The 16,262-nt window shown below is 41.2% G+C and overlaps 1 protein-coding gene across 1 annotated transcript; it reads left to right on the plus strand.

The window, feature by feature from the left end:
* The first annotated feature begins 2,885 nt into the window (after positions 1–2,885).
* On the plus strand, positions 2,886–6,120 carry LOC144586785 (ovomucoid-like). The gene is made up of 4 exons (XM_078385589.1): positions 2,886–3,103; positions 4,071–4,099; positions 5,136–5,245; positions 5,909–6,120. Exons 1-4 carry the CDS (start codon positions 3,046–3,048, stop codon positions 5,952–5,954), a joined length of 243 nt encoding a protein of 80 aa, XP_078241715.1. The 5' UTR covers positions 2,886–3,045; the 3' UTR covers positions 5,955–6,120.
* Positions 6,121–16,262: the final 10,142 nt, after the last annotated feature.

Genomic DNA, 16,262 nt, shown 5'->3' on the forward strand with positions numbered 1-16,262 from the left:
GTGTGGGTCTGCCTGTGGAAGAGTAAGTGCATGTTTGAGCATATAGGTCACGGAACTGGAGTTCTGCATAGCTGAGCCCTGGTCATAGTCATATGAATTCTCTCCACTTCTCCCATACAGAGTAATGTGATTTATTTTTTAAAATGGAGATTTGGAAACACAGAGATAAAGAATAGATGTAGGGGAAAAGTGGTTGGAACACAGCAGGGCTCAAATCTATACATCCTTTATTCAGATACACAGCAGGTTTGGGGGTTTCTGAACATCCTCCAAGGAAGCAACTTGGTTCCTTTTGGGGAGAAAGGTGGGATAGGAATATTTTCAATCAATCAATCAATCAGTTGTAGGGCTGGGTATACACCTCTGCCATGGCAAATGCCCTTCGGTCTCCACTCACTTTGATAAAGTTTATGATAACAACGTGTTCCTGTTGCCTGAAGGAGAAAGGCTTGAAAACATGCCTTTGTTTTCTCCTCAGCATTCCTGCCACAGCTATCCCAGATAAGTATGCAACATGCTGTTCAGACCAATTTGTGGTTCCAGTAACCGAACATACAGCAATGAATGTTATTTCTGTAATGCTTACATATAACTGTGGACAACATTTGGCTAAATAAATGTATAGTAATACATTTTAGGCTGCTCTCAGGGGCAAAGCAGAGGGTATGTTAAATGTGTCATTACGTGCACTGTTGTTGTTTAAGAGAAGGAAAACTCTGATTTCAAACCCCCACTGAGGCGCCGCCATGGTCCTCATTGCCTTGAGGGAACAGGCCAGATAGGTGGGACTCATTCAGACCTGGAAGGCAGCCCATCTAAGAGAAGGAAAACTGTGATTCCAAACCCCCACAGAGGCACTGCCATTGTCCTCCAGTGTGGTCCCAAATGATGAAGGGCTTTATAGGTGATCAATAAAACCTAGAATCTGGTTTGGGGGTGACAGGGAAGTTACAGGTAACCAGCACAGGTGAGCCAAGACAGAGAAGAGGTGGTCAAACCTGTGCAAACCAGTCACCAGTCTGGCTGCCATGTTCTGGACCTGTTGCAATCTCTGGATCAGACCCCAGGAAAGCCCCACATAGAGAGCATTGCAGTGGTTGATGCGGGAAATAACCAGTATATGCACCAATGTCTTGAGGTAGTCTTTGTAGATGTGGTAGAGGGCTTTGAGTGAAGCACTGAGGATGATGTTGAAAGGAAAAAATGAACCACACAAGAAGACAACCAGATGTTGAACTTAATTTCATGCCTTTCTCCTGCTCTCATAACAAAAAAGCCTCTATCTTCCTTCTGTGTCTCCTCTGCTAGATATGGTAGTGATTATTTTGCAATATAACAGAGATATTTTGTATCTCAATTTCATTTTTCAGTAAAATAAGCTTTGTATCAATATCTGACTTGTATCCTACTTTTGCTTCTTCAGCTAGGTCCTCCTCCAGGTGAGCCACATTTAGATTATCTATAGGGTAGGTCTCTGAAGTGGAACTCCAAGAATGGAGAATTCTGGGAGCTGAAGTCTAAAAAATCCAAATAGCACATCCCTACCATTCATACTTTTTCTAGTAATGATGTATGGAATTGAGAACTGGACCACAAAGAAGTTTGACCGCTGAAGAATTGATGCTTTTGAATTGTGGTGCTGGAAGAGACTCTGGAGAGTCCCCTGGACTGCAAAGAGAACAAACCTATCCATTTAGAAGGAAATCAACCCCGAGTGCTCATTGGAAGGACAGATCTTGAAACTGAGGCTCCAATACTTTGACTGTCTCATGAGAAGAGATGACTCCCTGGAAAAGACTGTGATGTTGGGAAAGTGTGAAGGCAAGAGGAGAAGGGGACGACAGAGAATGAGATGGTTGGACAGTGTCATCGAAGGTACCAACATGAATTTGACCCAACTCCTGGAGGCAGTGGAAAACAGGAGGGCCTGGCGTGCTCTGGTCCATAGGGTCATGAAGAGTCGGACATGACTTAACGAATAAACAACAAAACCAGTAATACTTCCTCCATATAACATACTTCACAGGGCACAAAGTCAACAAAAAGAGAAACATAAGATGCCACCTTTAGCTCCATGGAAGAAATACAGAAGATACTGTAGATTGCAACACTGTTAGGAAAAAAAAAACATACACGATTACACTGGAATATTTACTGCATAACATAAGAAGAATATTGCAGACTATTCCCAGCTATGGTTATGTCTCTGATTTCACATCTCATTATTTAGCAGGTAGTTTTAGGTAGAACAAATTGAAAGGACTAATCAAACTGACTCCACTGAAAACAGGTTTCTTTTTAAATGTCATGGATTCCTTTCCTATATCAATGTGTAAAAGAGTGTGTTCAAAAGGTGTGAACTTCCTATACATTCAGCCAATATTGCTAATTCAGTTTTTTAAAAATCAACAATACGAAAGAAATGTCACGTTCACTTGTGTGCTACTTTATCTCATTATTCCCCTTTGAAGGGACCAAGGTCTAACATCTGGCTTTGACAACATGAATCCAGTCAACAAAAACTCAGAACTTTAATTTGTCATCAACAACAAGTTTGAAGGCAACTAGATAGTGCTCACTTTTACAGCCATGAAAATTGTATCAATCTTTAAGAAATAGATGAAGAATTTACATAGCCGTTTGATTAACAGGGAATGTTCATACATACATTCTTAGCTTGAATATTGTTCTTGAGGACCACAATATATATGGTCAGAATACTGTGATGACTCAATGCCACGTGGTCCATGGAGAACCCCACTTGCTCCTCACTGAAAGACTAGTTGCCAAATTTCCTTGGATTCTGGGCTCTAAACCAAAAGGAAGCTGCAAAATTGTTGCAACACAAGACCTTTGTACTCCCCTATTTCCGCACTCAAATGTTACCTTGGAAAGGACTCTTTCATCATAAAATCTGCAGGAACATTTAAGCTGTGTGTGTCTACATATATAAATATGCGAGGAAGGCGCCTACCACCAGAATCCAAGACTCACCTACAGCCTGGGTAATTGCAGTCACCTTGGACAAACCCCATTAAGACGATCATGAAGGCCCTTGGAGGTTTCCTGCTCCTCACTCTGATGATGTTCTTCCTCTACTCAGGTGAGCTGAATTTCCCATGGCCAGGGTTCCCCTTTTTGTACAGACTTGCCTTTTACAACTCGATTCCCATTATACATTTAATCCCAGAAAGGAATGACAATAATCTCTAGACATTCTCAAGGCCTTTTCTATATGAAACGTTTCAAAGGCTTCCATATGAATACCTGAATTAATTACTGGAACACAATTGTCCGGATGGGTTGCCTCTGTCACATGGAGATACTCTGTATCTGTGCAGCCCATTCTTCAGTGTTCTTGCCACTCTCTATGCTGGGAGCACAATCCTCTTAAGGGCTTTCCTGATAACCCCCACATGGTACCTATGTCAAGTGGGACCGAATGGAAGTTGAAGCACAGATTGTATGGCCACAAGTTCCACTGAGCAATGCTTCTAAGTAGGTTTCCAATCAGTCTTATGCAAACAAGCAGCAGCATATTTAGACTTGTCTATTAATGAAAGAATCACTCACAGATTTCATTGTCTTCCTCTCACCTGGTCAGTCACTAAGGGTAAACAGGCATTACAGTCCAAAAGAGGCAAAGTGGGCTGAAGGAATGATAGAGTTCCTATGATCTGCTGGGCAGATTTTCATTCCTTTTTTATTTTTAGCCTTTCCTTCTCCCCCCAACCCCCCCAAACTTTCCTTCTGAATCCTACCAATAGGAAGGGAGTAAGCTATGTAAGGTTTGGGTTTACATCTTTGCAGGAAATCCCTCTTTGCTCACAGGACTTCCCGGAACATATGGGGAGGGCTTTGCGGGAAATGGCACTGTTCTTTGCTTGCCATCCTGAGAACGGTAGGATGCCCAGACCAAATGATGCCATTTAGCTTGCAGCCTAAGCTGCATGCTGGTGAACCTCACTGTGACTCTAAAGTCATTTTCTTGTATTGAAATGGATACTTCCCATTGAACTCTTATGGATTTGTTGTACAATATAGTTACACATAGCATGTTTTGTTTTTAGATGGCACTGTTGAAGCAATAGATCTGGATGTGAGTATTCATTATTTAGTCTTACCTCAACTTGCAGTAGCTTAAACAAATGGAGATTTGCTGAATATGTGACCCTTTGAAATTAGAACAGAAATGGTCTAAACTCCATCATGCAGCAGCTGCTGGAATGACTTTTTTAAAAAAAATTAACACTTCACTTTCCATTCTGCAGCTCCCAATAATTTACTCACAATGAAGGGGATCCCACAGAAGCCTTGGGATATTTGGGAGAGGATCAGAAATGTTTAATTTCTGAAAAACAGTTGCAGCTGGTGACATCATCATCCTTATGCAATCTAACTTCTGGGAACAAGATTATAGATAATTAGCTGTTTTCTTCCTATAATAAATAATCCCAGACAACTTCTCCTAGTGGTTTAATGTTGATGTAAAATAGCATAGGGGAGAAAAGAGGGTTGTGAGGTACCCCACAGGCCAATGGCCATGGTATCAAAGAGGAGTAGCTCCCCCCCCCCGGCTGGGCCACTGCTCCACTCCATCTTCTCCCTTCCAGGAAGGACCAGTACATAATATTTAATTATTTCTGGGAAATGGAAATGTGAAGACTTTTTTTTTTAAAAAAATGTAACCGTAATTTTAACTATGTTCTGAAGTTCTATACCCAGGTACTGTGTTTGTTGCACTCACAATTTAGAGTGATCGTTTAGCACTCTAATACTAGTCACAATTAAGGCAAAGCTAGCTGAGGCTCCAGTACTTTGGCCATCTCATGAGAAGAGAAGACTCCTTGGAAAAGACCTTGATGTTAGGAAAGTGTGACAGCAAGAGGAGAAGGGGACGACAGAGGATGAGATGGTTGGACAATGTCATCGAAGCAACTAACATGAACTTTACACAACTACAGGAGGCAGTGGAAGACAGGAGGGCCTGGCGTGATCTGGTCCATGGGGTCACGAAGAGTCGGACACGAGTAAACAACTAAACGGCGACGAGCATGGTGACAGAGAATGTTAATGCTTTCCAGCTACTTTCTGATCAAGAAAAAACTAATCCCACTTGCACTGACTTTGTCTAGGTCTATTGTGATGAGTATCCAAAAGAAGCATGTACTATGGAGTACCAACCTCATTGTGGTTCCGATAACAAAACATATCGCAGTAGGTGTATGTTCTGCAATGCATATATGTGAGTACTTGTTTCAATCACAAGGGGCATCTGAAAAGAGGGAACAACACTGCTCTGTATACAGACTATTGAAAAGAAATGTTACAATTGATCCCAGTTTTAAGAATGTTTGCTTTGAAAGAATTTTATGATCAATGAAGCTCAGAAATGTGTGGGGGGAGGTACCTTTCCACCGTCTTGCCACCAGGAAACATAGCAGTAGTGAAAAAAATTGAACAGATTTCACCTTGCCTTCTTCAGTAGGCAATCCAAAATGGTGAACAGCCTGGGTCCAACTGAAGATGAACCAAGTCCAAACCACTTTCGGCCTAGTGATGCTGGAGATTACCTAGGCTTACCCTTGCACAAGCCTCGCTGTTTGCAGTATTATAGCTAGAGGACCTCTGCTTTTCTCTCTCTCTGCCCATTCTCCACTCCCCCTCCAGCTCTTCTATCAGCTGAACTAAGGCAGCAGAGCAGGTCTGCCACCAGTTTACTCAACTGGCAGATGTCCGAGTTCAGTTGACAGAAGAGAGTTCTTGTGGCAGAAAAGGCTTGTTGTGCCTAATCCGGACCTCGCCTAACCTAGCACTGCCAAGTAATCTTTTTATTTATTGAATAATGTCAAACTTTGCACCTTTTGGATTCTCACATTGAGTTCTTTTCTTGGCTGTCTCTCACCAGTTGGAGTGACGGAAGACTTGGACTGAAATACTTGCGAGACTGCTGATAATCTGAAGTTGCACAAGAATAAGAACATTTATGACAAAGAAGAGCCATCCCTCTTTATCCCTTGCTTACAGCATCACTAGAAACGAATCACTTCTTTCAATTGTTAACTGATGAACATCTTGCAGCATTTTTATTTGATTTATAAATAAATGATCTAAACAGCATTATCTATTTGGGATCTCTCTTTAAAAAAAAAAAACAAATAGTTCTCTATAGCATTTTAAAATTTGAAATACATGCCGTCCATTAACACATATATTCCAAGTTACTGCTTTTCTGTTTTTCTGGTGTGCAGGATAAAAACATTTACTCACAGGGTAGCCATTTCATTAGGCAGAGTAAGGAAGCAGGCAAAGGGTAAAAGATCCTCCATTCCCACACACATTATTGGAAGGGCCTAAGGACCTTTCGAGGCTGCCTGTTTTGGGTGTAGGGTGGATCAAAAGGCTACAGAAGGTCTTTTTAGACCAGGGGAGGGGGGGAGAAGCAAGGTGCCAATTGTCATGTTCCTTCCATCCAAATAGCAAACAATCCCGTGAAATCTGAACAGCTGCAGTTAATCATTTCTGATTGTTTGAGGGTCAGGGGAAGTTTTAAAAATTACATCATTCCTCACTCCCTTTATCAGTGTGGTTTTGTTTTCTCCTTTCCCTCCCTCCCTCTCTTACTCTCCCTCGAAATCTGCAGCCATGATAGGCAGTTGAAAGCTGAGGCTGCTAGAGGCTGCTATCTCCTGGTTCAACAGGCTAAACAACAAGCATGCCAAAAAGAATGCAGGCCCTACCACTGAGCCAGAAAGATGTGGGACAGCTCAAGGATGTCTTAGAAGGATGGCTCAATCTAAGTAGAAAAGGACAAGCAAGTTGTAAAAGGTCACACACAGCACAGGAGTCACAACAGGAGTCAGAAATTTAAGTTGTGGTGGGCAAAGCCCAAATATCATTAGACATTGTTTCTAGTAACTCTTCTGTCCCAAAACAGTGACTATTGAAACTGCACTGGACTCACTTCTACAAAGAATTCTGCCCTAGGCCTTTAGCATATGGAGTCCTCAGGAGGAGGGCACTTGAGTCAATGAAACTCTCACTACCAAAATGGCTCCTGCTCCTGAGAAAGCCCCCCGTACTGAGAGCACACCTTCACCAGGACACCCTCCTTTCACACTTGGGCTCAGAAAAGCCCTTGCCTCCTGTGCTGACACCAGGCCTGAGCTTCCTGCCGCTTCAGGGACCTTCATGGCATTGTGCATAAACTGCTATACTGCACTCCAGACCACCCAGAGAGTGTGCTCCAAGAGCTATGGGTGTTTTTCTGCTACTCTTTCTCTCAGGGGTCCAAATATTTGGAGGTACTCTGTTCCTCCCTGGTTTCTGGTCCTGGATGCTACAGCTTCACTTGGGACCCCTTACTTTCAACTAATTCAAGTCTATGTGACTAAAATAGAAGGAGTAGAGTGGGAACAGAAGGGAATATTTTTGACAAGGGCATCGCTAATTGGCTGGAGCACTGTACTGATTTACCATATTGTGCTGCAAGTTTTTGTGGCAGAACCCTCATGGCTTTATGCACCTTTAGACACTGCTGGCATGTAAGCATCAGCTGCATTTTAATCTAGGGGTGTCTAGCAATTTTGTTTCTTTTGTTGATGAAAACTGTGCCAAATATACAGCAAAGGGAGTAAGTCTGCTCCTGCTGTCTGGATGTGCCTGTCCTAATAGAAAACTGGATAGCTCAGTGGTTTAGGTATTTGACTGAGGAGCCAGAAGTTGGGAGTGTGGATTTCCCACTGTGCCTCCTTGACAGAAGCAGGACTCAGTGACCAATATGATCCCTTCCAGCTCTGCATTTCTAAGATGATGATGATGATGATGATTACAAAAGGCAAACTTTGTAAAAGTGAAATGCTTTTTTTGCACGGGGATCTTGCTTGAGCATCATAATGAAGTCTATGGTAAAACAGGACAGAGACTTTGCAAGCTATTAATTCAGATAAACAGTACAAAGTTACTCATTTTGTATTTGCGAAGGCTTTCACGGCCGGGATCTAATGGTTGTTGTGGGTTTTTCGGGCTTCTTGGCCATGTTCTGAAGGTGGTTCTTCCTAACGTTTTGCCAGTCTCTGTGGCTGGCATCTTCAGAGGACAGCAAACTGTGCTTTGGGTAAGGCTTGAGAGTGGAGTATTTATGGCTGTGAGAAGGCTTGTTTGTGAGAAGGCTATTGTCCTATCAGGAGATGGTTAATTAGTATGTTTTGTTGTGGCTGTATTGTTTTGATAAGGAGGGGAGATTATCTGTCCCTGCGGTTGATGGGTTTCATTAGCTGGTGTTTTGTGTGTAGTAATCCCCTGACCTTGTGGCTGGGTGGAGTTTGTTGACCTTTTGCACTCTGTGTTTTTGAGAGCTGGGAGCCAGGTTTTGTTGAGTTTCAGACTTTCCTCCTTTCGGTTGAGGTTTTGTTGATGCTTGTGGATTTCAATGGCTTCCCTGTGCAGTCTGACATAATGATTGCTGGTGTTGTCCAGTCTTTCAGTATTTTGAAATAGAATTTCATGTCCAGTTTGTTTTAGGGCCAAGAAAACAACACCGAACTGAAGAAAAAAACAGCCATCCACAAACAAAGTATTTCTGCCATACATCAAAGGGGTCACAGGCCACATGGGGAAACTTCTGGAAAAACACAACGTACAAACAGTATTCAAGCCCACCAGAAAAATACAACAAATGTTACGGTCAGCAAAGGACAGAAGGGACCCCCTCACCACTGCAGGAGTATACCGGATACCTTGCAGTTGTGGCCAGGTATACATTGGAACCACAAAACGAAGCATCCACACCAGAATCAAAGAACATGAGAGACACTGCAGACTAAAACAACCAGAAAAATCTGCAGTAGCTGAACATGCCCTAAAACACCAGCTAATGACACCCATCAACCGCAGGGACAGATAATCTCCCCTCCTTATCAAAACAATACAGCCACAACAAAACATACTAATTAACCATCTCCTGATAGGACAATAGCCTTCTCACAAACAAGCCTTCTCACAGCCATAAATACTCCACTCTCAAGCCTTACCCAAAGCACAGTTTGCTGTCCTCTGAAGATGCCAGCCACAGAGACTGGCAAAACGTTAGGAAGAACCACCTTCAGAACATGGCCAAGAAGCCCGAAAAACCCACAACAACCATTACTCATTTTGCCCAGTATCATGAGACCAAACTCAGGCAGCCTAATGAATAACATTATATGGGGAGCTGGCAGCACAACCTGGGATTGGAGAGACTAAAATGTAATGCATCCCCACCTCTTAGAGCAGAGATTCTCCCTACCAGCACCACATTATGCACACAATTTGCAAGGCAGTTCCTGCCTTGGGGGACTTCCATATGTATATGCCACATAGTTTCTGAAGGACAGCTCTGTCGTGACAATCACAGTCCTGTCCCATCTGATACATGGAAATAAATACATAGCATGGGCATGTTCTGTTCTCTAGCGTAGGCAAAATAATGATCAAAATGCAAGCCGAAATAGTAATCCAAGTTGTGCCATAAAGCATAGTCTTACCGGGTTGTCCGCTGAAACAGGAGATAGCTGGGACAATATATGGAGGAATGTCAAGGTCAGGTGGCCTGAAGATAAAAGAAGCTAGCAAAGAAAATGGCAAAAACACAAACGGCGGAGGGCAAAATAGGGAGGAGAGCATCCTGGATGGGGCAGAGGGGGAAAAATAATATAGATAAGACAAAGAACTACTTAGTTATATACATAGTCACTGCAGCCAGAATTCTTTATGCTAAAAATTGGAAGAAATCGGTGATACCGTAACAAGAGGAACTTATCAAGAAGATACGGGAAGCTGCAGAAATGGATATCTTAGTGCTGACAGACTGTCAATCACAAAAGGCAACTGAACGATGGGATTTATTATATAAATGGCTTGAATCACCAGATGGTATTTGAATAACATAGATTAAAATGAGGATGTAAATGTAAGTTAGAAACTGGAGGACACCTATATAGTAGAAAAATGGAAAATCGAGTTGTTATGGCAAGATGAATAGATTGGATGACAATATATTTTATGTTCTCCTCCCACTGTTTCCTTTTCCTTTCCCTCATATCCTGCCTTACTTTTTGTATTCCCTACCTTATCCTAAATTGTCAATTTAAAAAAAGAGAAAGAAACAAAATGAGCAGGGCGGGATGGTTTCAGAGCAGGATAGTTTGTGATGTGTATCTTCTCCTTCAGTTGGTCCTTGGGTAGTCTCAAATGTCCCTTCAAGCTGGAAGGAATTAAATGAGGCATCCAGAACAACTTACTTTCTCAACAGTAAGCTATCCAGTACCTGAAGCCTCACTTCCAGCCACACTCCTTCTGGGATTAACCGCTGTATGCATTCATAAAATGTGGCTGTGAACCATGTTATTCACCAAACCTATTCTACTAACAGAAGCTCCATGTTCTTAATAAATCCCACATTGATGTTGGATTCAGGCCTGAAGGATATCTCAGAAATTGACAGGTTTGATATAAACATGATGGGAATTGTTAATAGAGTTTTGTAAAACAGTTGTAAAGAGCCCTATATTATGTAAGTATTTGTTAGGATCTATGTAAAGGAAGACTCTAAAGCAATGATTTAAACAGCTGTGTAGATACAAGATGTAAGTAGTAAGGCTTGTATCAGCTGTGAGAGAAACCAAGGATTGGTTGAACCTGGAATAAAGCCAGCAGCCTCACAGCACACACAATCTGCTGGTGTGGTGGTGGTGTCCTGGTGTGGTGGTGTCATGGATCGTGGAGGAGGAGAAGTGCTGCTGAACTGATTTACAAGGACATTGACTATAGAATTGATTTATGGACTGAACTCTGTGTATGACCATTGGATTCAATAAGGACAAAGCTGTATGTATATATCTTGCAACAATCTTGATATAATATAACTGTTATCAAATATTGTCTCCTTCCTTGGTAACTCATTGAGCAACTTCATCTCTCTGGAAAATGTAATCATTAGTGCCCCCTGGCATGTTATCAACTCTGTCAGAAATAAACTGTAAATAGAGCTGGAAGACCGTTAAAATCACAGAGAGGTGAACAAAGGCATGGTTACACTATAAAAATGAATCAAATCCCATGATAGTCACATGGTTTTTGGAGTGGTTTGTGCATTCTCTTGGGAAAATCTTTAATACATTTTTAAACTGTGCTGTAGATCAATTGAGGGCTTTTAAAATGGTTGCATCTGAGGCTTTGTGCTGTGCCCACTCACCCTCATGCAGATTGCCTGTCACAACCACTTGCCACTGCTGCTGTGATATTGTTTTAAAATTTGTTTTATTTTTATTTCTTTCAAACTGGAATAGCACTAGTTTAGTATGACAGACAGGAAAAAAATAAAACAAATCCAACTGCAAGATTTCCCTGAAGCTGAGCACTCATCCACAGAAGTAGAGGCATGCACACACACAGAGGGGATGGAGAAGGAGAAAAAGCAATGGAATGGGGCAGCTGCATCCAACAAGAGGAAAGAAAAATTGATCAGATAGCTTCTACGATTGTGAAGAAGGGAGCACATCCTCCCCACCCAACTATTCACTCTTTGCTGGGACTCTTTTCTGATGTTTTTAAAAACCTAAGCTATGCTTTCTGCTTGCCTTGGGGCACAAGCCAATCCTATTCTTCTAATTCTATTCCATAATTATCTTTGGCTTGAAGTGCAAGGTGGAGGGTGCAACACAAAGCCACAAATGGAATGAGTTTGCAATGTCTTCCTCCTTCTCACAGCCACTCACCACTGCCAGGGTTATTTTAAATAATCCATTTGTTTTATTTTGTTATTTAACTAATTTGTTATTTTAGATAGAAAAAAAATTAAAACAGATTGCATGCTTTCCCTGCAGCCCGAAACCTGTGCTCCTGGCATCCGTTACTTAACAAACTCCACAGGCACAATTTACATTGGCAGGGGTATTCACATGTGCTTGAAACAATTCAAAATAAATATATTTCATAAGGAAATGAAATAAATGACACACTCATGGCTGATTTAAACACCTTGTTTTTCGATCAAAAATATACAGTACTTAGTAAAAAAACAATCCACTCTTCCCTGTGCATTGTGTAGTCTGAAATTTTTAATCGATTTTAAATATGCTAAAAACAATTTAAAGGCAGGATTTTTATGTGGATTCATCAGACCTACTAACAGAAGCTTCATGTTCTTGATAAATACAAGGAAGCTGCTGAATTCAGGCTAGAAACATACCTTAGAAATAACCTGTAATGAGAGCTGATAGTCCATTAACATTGCTGGGACTTGAATAAGGCAACTTTTCACTTTAATGAAGTCACTTAAGAGGAAATCTGTGCATAAGTCCTGAAGTCACCAGCAACTGGAATTGCAGATTCATAGAATGAGAGAAGCTCCTGCTGTAATATATAGACTTTATATTAGTTAAAATTGTCCTAATTGCTCTATGTTCATTGCTAATATATCCTTTTAATGTGTTTTAAATGATTTTTTAAATATTTAATCTGTGTTATATGATCATCTTAGAACTGCAGAGTTGGAAGAGACCCTATGGACCATCGAGTCCAGACCTTTGAAGGAGGTACAGTGGGTAATCAAACCTCCAACCTCTGGCTTCATAGCCAGATGCCTAAATGACTGAGCTATCCAGCAGTTCAATTTTCATAGTTCAATAATTTTTAAACTGTTGTTTATATCATGCTTTTAACTCTTGTTCTTTTAATGATTTGTGAATCACTGGGTACCACTATTGGGAGAAAGGCACACAGATTTTATGTTGTAAGTCGCCTCGAGTGGTCAAAATGACTAGATAGGTGGGGAATAATAAATAAATAAATAAATAAATAAATAAATAAATAAATAAATAAATAAATAAATAAATAAATAAATATGGAATAGATAAATTAAATTAAATAAGGAATAATATGTCAAAACCTCTTCATTGATTGTTCCCTGGACATGGCGAAGGGGCTTGAGTAACTGAGAGAAGCTACAGGCTATGCCGTGCAGGGACACCCAAGACGGACAGATCATAGTGGAGAGTTCCAGCTAAACACAATTCGACTGAAGTAGGAATTGGCAAGCCACTTCAGTATTTTTGCCAAGAATACCCCATGAACAGTAACAAAAGGCTAAAATATATGACACTGGAAGATGGGCTCCTCAGGTCGGAAGGCGTCCAACATGTTACTGAGGAAGAGCGGGGGACAAGTACAAGTAGCTCCAGAGCTAATGAAGTGGTTGGGCCAAAGCCAAAAGGACACTCAGCTGCAGACCTGACTGGAAGTGAAAGGAAAGTCTGAAGCTGCAAAGAAAAATACTGCATAGGAACCTGGAGTGTAAGATCTATGAACCTTGGTAAGCTGAATGTGGTCAAACAGGAGAAGGCAAGAATAAACATCGACATCCTGGGCATCAGTGAACTAAAATGGACAGGAATGGGTGAATTCAATTCAGATGATTATCATATCTACTATTGTGGCAAGAAGCCCATAGAAGGAATGGAGTAGGCCTCACAGTCAACAAAAGAGTGGGAAAAGCTATAATGGGATACAATCTCAAAAATGATAGAATGATTTCAATACAAATCCAAGGCAGACCTTTCAACCTCACAATAGTCCAAGTTTATGCACCAAACTCTAATGCTGAGGAGACTGAAATTGATCAATTCTATGAAGACTTACAACACCTTCTAGAACTGACACTAAAGAAAGATGTTCTTCTCATTCTGGCGGATTGGAATGTTAAAGTAGGGAGTCAAGAGAGAAAAGGAACAACAGGTAAATTTGGCTTTGGAGTTCAAAACAGAGCAGGGCAAAGGCTAAAAGAGTTTTGTCAAGAGAACAAACTGGTCATCATGAACACTCTTTTCCAACAACACGAGAGGTGACTCTACACATGGAAATCACCAGACGGGCAATACCGAAATCAGGTCGATTATATTCTCTGCAGCCAAAGATGGAGAAGTTCTTTACAGTCAGCAAAAACAAGACCTGGAGCTGATTGTGGCTCTGATCATCAGCTTCTCATAGCAAAAATCAAGCTTAAACTGAAGAGAGTAGGAGAAACCACTGGGCTGGTCGGGTATCATCATCGTTTAATCGTTTAGTCATGTCCGACTCTTCGTGACCCCATGGACCAGAGCATGCCAGGCCCTCCTATCTTCTACTGCCTCCCGTAGTTGCGTCAAGTTCATGTTGGTTGCTTCGCAGACACTGTCCAGCCATCTCATCCTCTGTCATTCCCTTGTCCTCTTGCCATCACACTTTCCTAACATCAAGGTCTTTCCAAGGCGTCTTCTCTTCTCATGAGATGGCCAAAGTACTGGAGCCTCAGCTTCAGTATCTGTCCTTCCAGTGAGCACTCAGGGTTGATTTCCTTTAGAATTGATAGGTTTGTTTTCTTTGCAGTCCAGGGGACGCTCATGAGCCTCCTCCAGCACCACAATTCAAAGGCATCAATTCTTCGGTGTTCTGCTTTCTAGTCGGGTATAATCTAAACCAAATCCCTTATGAATACACAGTGGAAGTGAAGTACAGATTTAAGGAACTAGATTTGGTGGACAGAGTGTCTGAAGAACTTTGGATAGAGGTTCGTAACATTGTACAGGAGGCAACAACAAAAACCGTCCCAAAGAAAAGGAAATGCAAGAAAGGAAAGTGGCTGTCCAAAGAGGTCTTACAAATAGCAGAGAAGAGAAGGGAAACAAAATAGGAAAAGTTACAGAAAATTGAATGCAAACTTCCAAAGAATAGCAAGGAGAGACAAGAGGGCTGTCTTGAATGAACAATGCAAAGAAATAGAGGAAAATAATAGAAAAGGAAAAACCAGAGATCTGTTCAGGAAAATTGGAGATATTAAAGGAACATTCTGTGCAAAGATGAACATGATAAAGGACAAAAATGGGAGGGACCTCACAGAAGCAGAAGACATCAAGAAGAGATGGTAAGAATACACAGAGGAATTATACCAGAAAGATTTGGATATCCTGGACAACCCAGATAGTGTGGTTGCTGACCTTGAGCCAGACACCCTGGAGAGTGAAGTCAAGTGGACTTTAGAAAGCATGAAGGGCTTTATAGGTGATCAACAAAACCTTGAATCTGGTTTGGGAGGTGACAGGTAACCAGTGCAGGTGAGCCAAGACAGGGAAGATGTCATCAAACCTGTGCACACCAGTCACTAGTCTGGCTGCCATGTTCTGGACCTGTTGCAGTCTCTGGATCAGACCCAAGGAAACCCCCACATAGAGAGCATTGCAGTGGTTGATGCAGGAAATAACCTATATGTGCACCAATGTCCTGAGGTAGTCTTTGCCCAGGAAGGGGCTGAGTTGGGAAAACATGTTTCAAGCAAATGAAGGCAGCTCCAGACACAAATATCTTTTACCACTTGAGGGATTACCACTTCTAAACATGAGCTAGTTGCTTCAACTAATTTGATTCTAAATTCTCAATATTCCATCTTGAAGGGTTAAATGTAAATCAGCAAGGTTTTACAATTCTGCTTTCCCTTCTTATCTTTTGTTAACATCATTTGATATCTTCATGGTGAGCACAAAAGAGGTTTCTTCTCAGCTGCTTAACCACTTGTAAAGCAACACACACATGTTCATGCAATCACACATTTGTTCCTGAGTTTATATTCTGTTTAAGGCAAACAGTTCCCTGTTAAAATTCAGTTCTTAAACTTAGTTCCACAGCATTTTCTGACTCCAGTGAACAATGATGCTTGAAGAAGGGAAATATATTATCAGTAGCTAAAGCGAGTATGGAATATAGCAACAATTGAACAGCTCCTGTATTTTTCACCCGACCCTAGTCAGTAATATATTTTTTTTCTGTTTTATGAGTAATGAAGTTTGCCATTTTCTGGATTCTCACATTCTATGCTTTGCCTTCCTCACAACACTAGATGTGGTAGAGGGCTTTGGGTGAAGTACTGAGGACAATGCTGAAACTGAAAAATTGAATCGCACCAGAAGACATCCAGATATTGAACTTAATTTCATGCCTTGCTCCTGCTCTCATAACAAAAAAGCCTCTATCTTCCTTCTGTGTCTCCTCTGCTAGATATGGTAGTGATTATTTTGCAATATAACAAAGATATTTTGTATCTCAAATTCATTTTTTAATAAAATAAGCTTTGTATCAATATCGAACTTGTATCCTACTTTTGCTTCTTCAGCTAGGTCCTCCTCCAGGTGAGCCACATTTAGGTTATCTATAGGGTAGGTCTCTGAAGTGGAACTCCAAGAATGGAGAATTCT

This window comes from Pogona vitticeps, chromosome 2 (assembly GCF_051106095.1).
Source record: "Pogona vitticeps strain Pit_001003342236 chromosome 2, PviZW2.1, whole genome shotgun sequence".
NCBI classification, from domain to species: domain Eukaryota; kingdom Metazoa; phylum Chordata; class Lepidosauria; order Squamata; family Agamidae; genus Pogona; species Pogona vitticeps.

Bases quoted from the DNA above. Each gene is read 5' to 3' on its own strand.
- LOC144586785 (XM_078385589.1), top strand. From the start codon at position 3,046: ATGAAGGCCCTTGGAGGTTTCCTGCTCCTCACTCTGATGATGTTCTTC. The intron at 4,100-5,135 runs GTGAGTATTCAT...GACTTTGTCTAG, and splicing joins TTGAAGCAATAGATCTGGAT to GTCTATTGTGATGAGTATCC. The intron at 5,246-5,908 runs GTGAGTACTTGT...GTCTCTCACCAG, and splicing joins ATGTTCTGCAATGCATATAT to TTGGAGTGACGGAAGACTTG.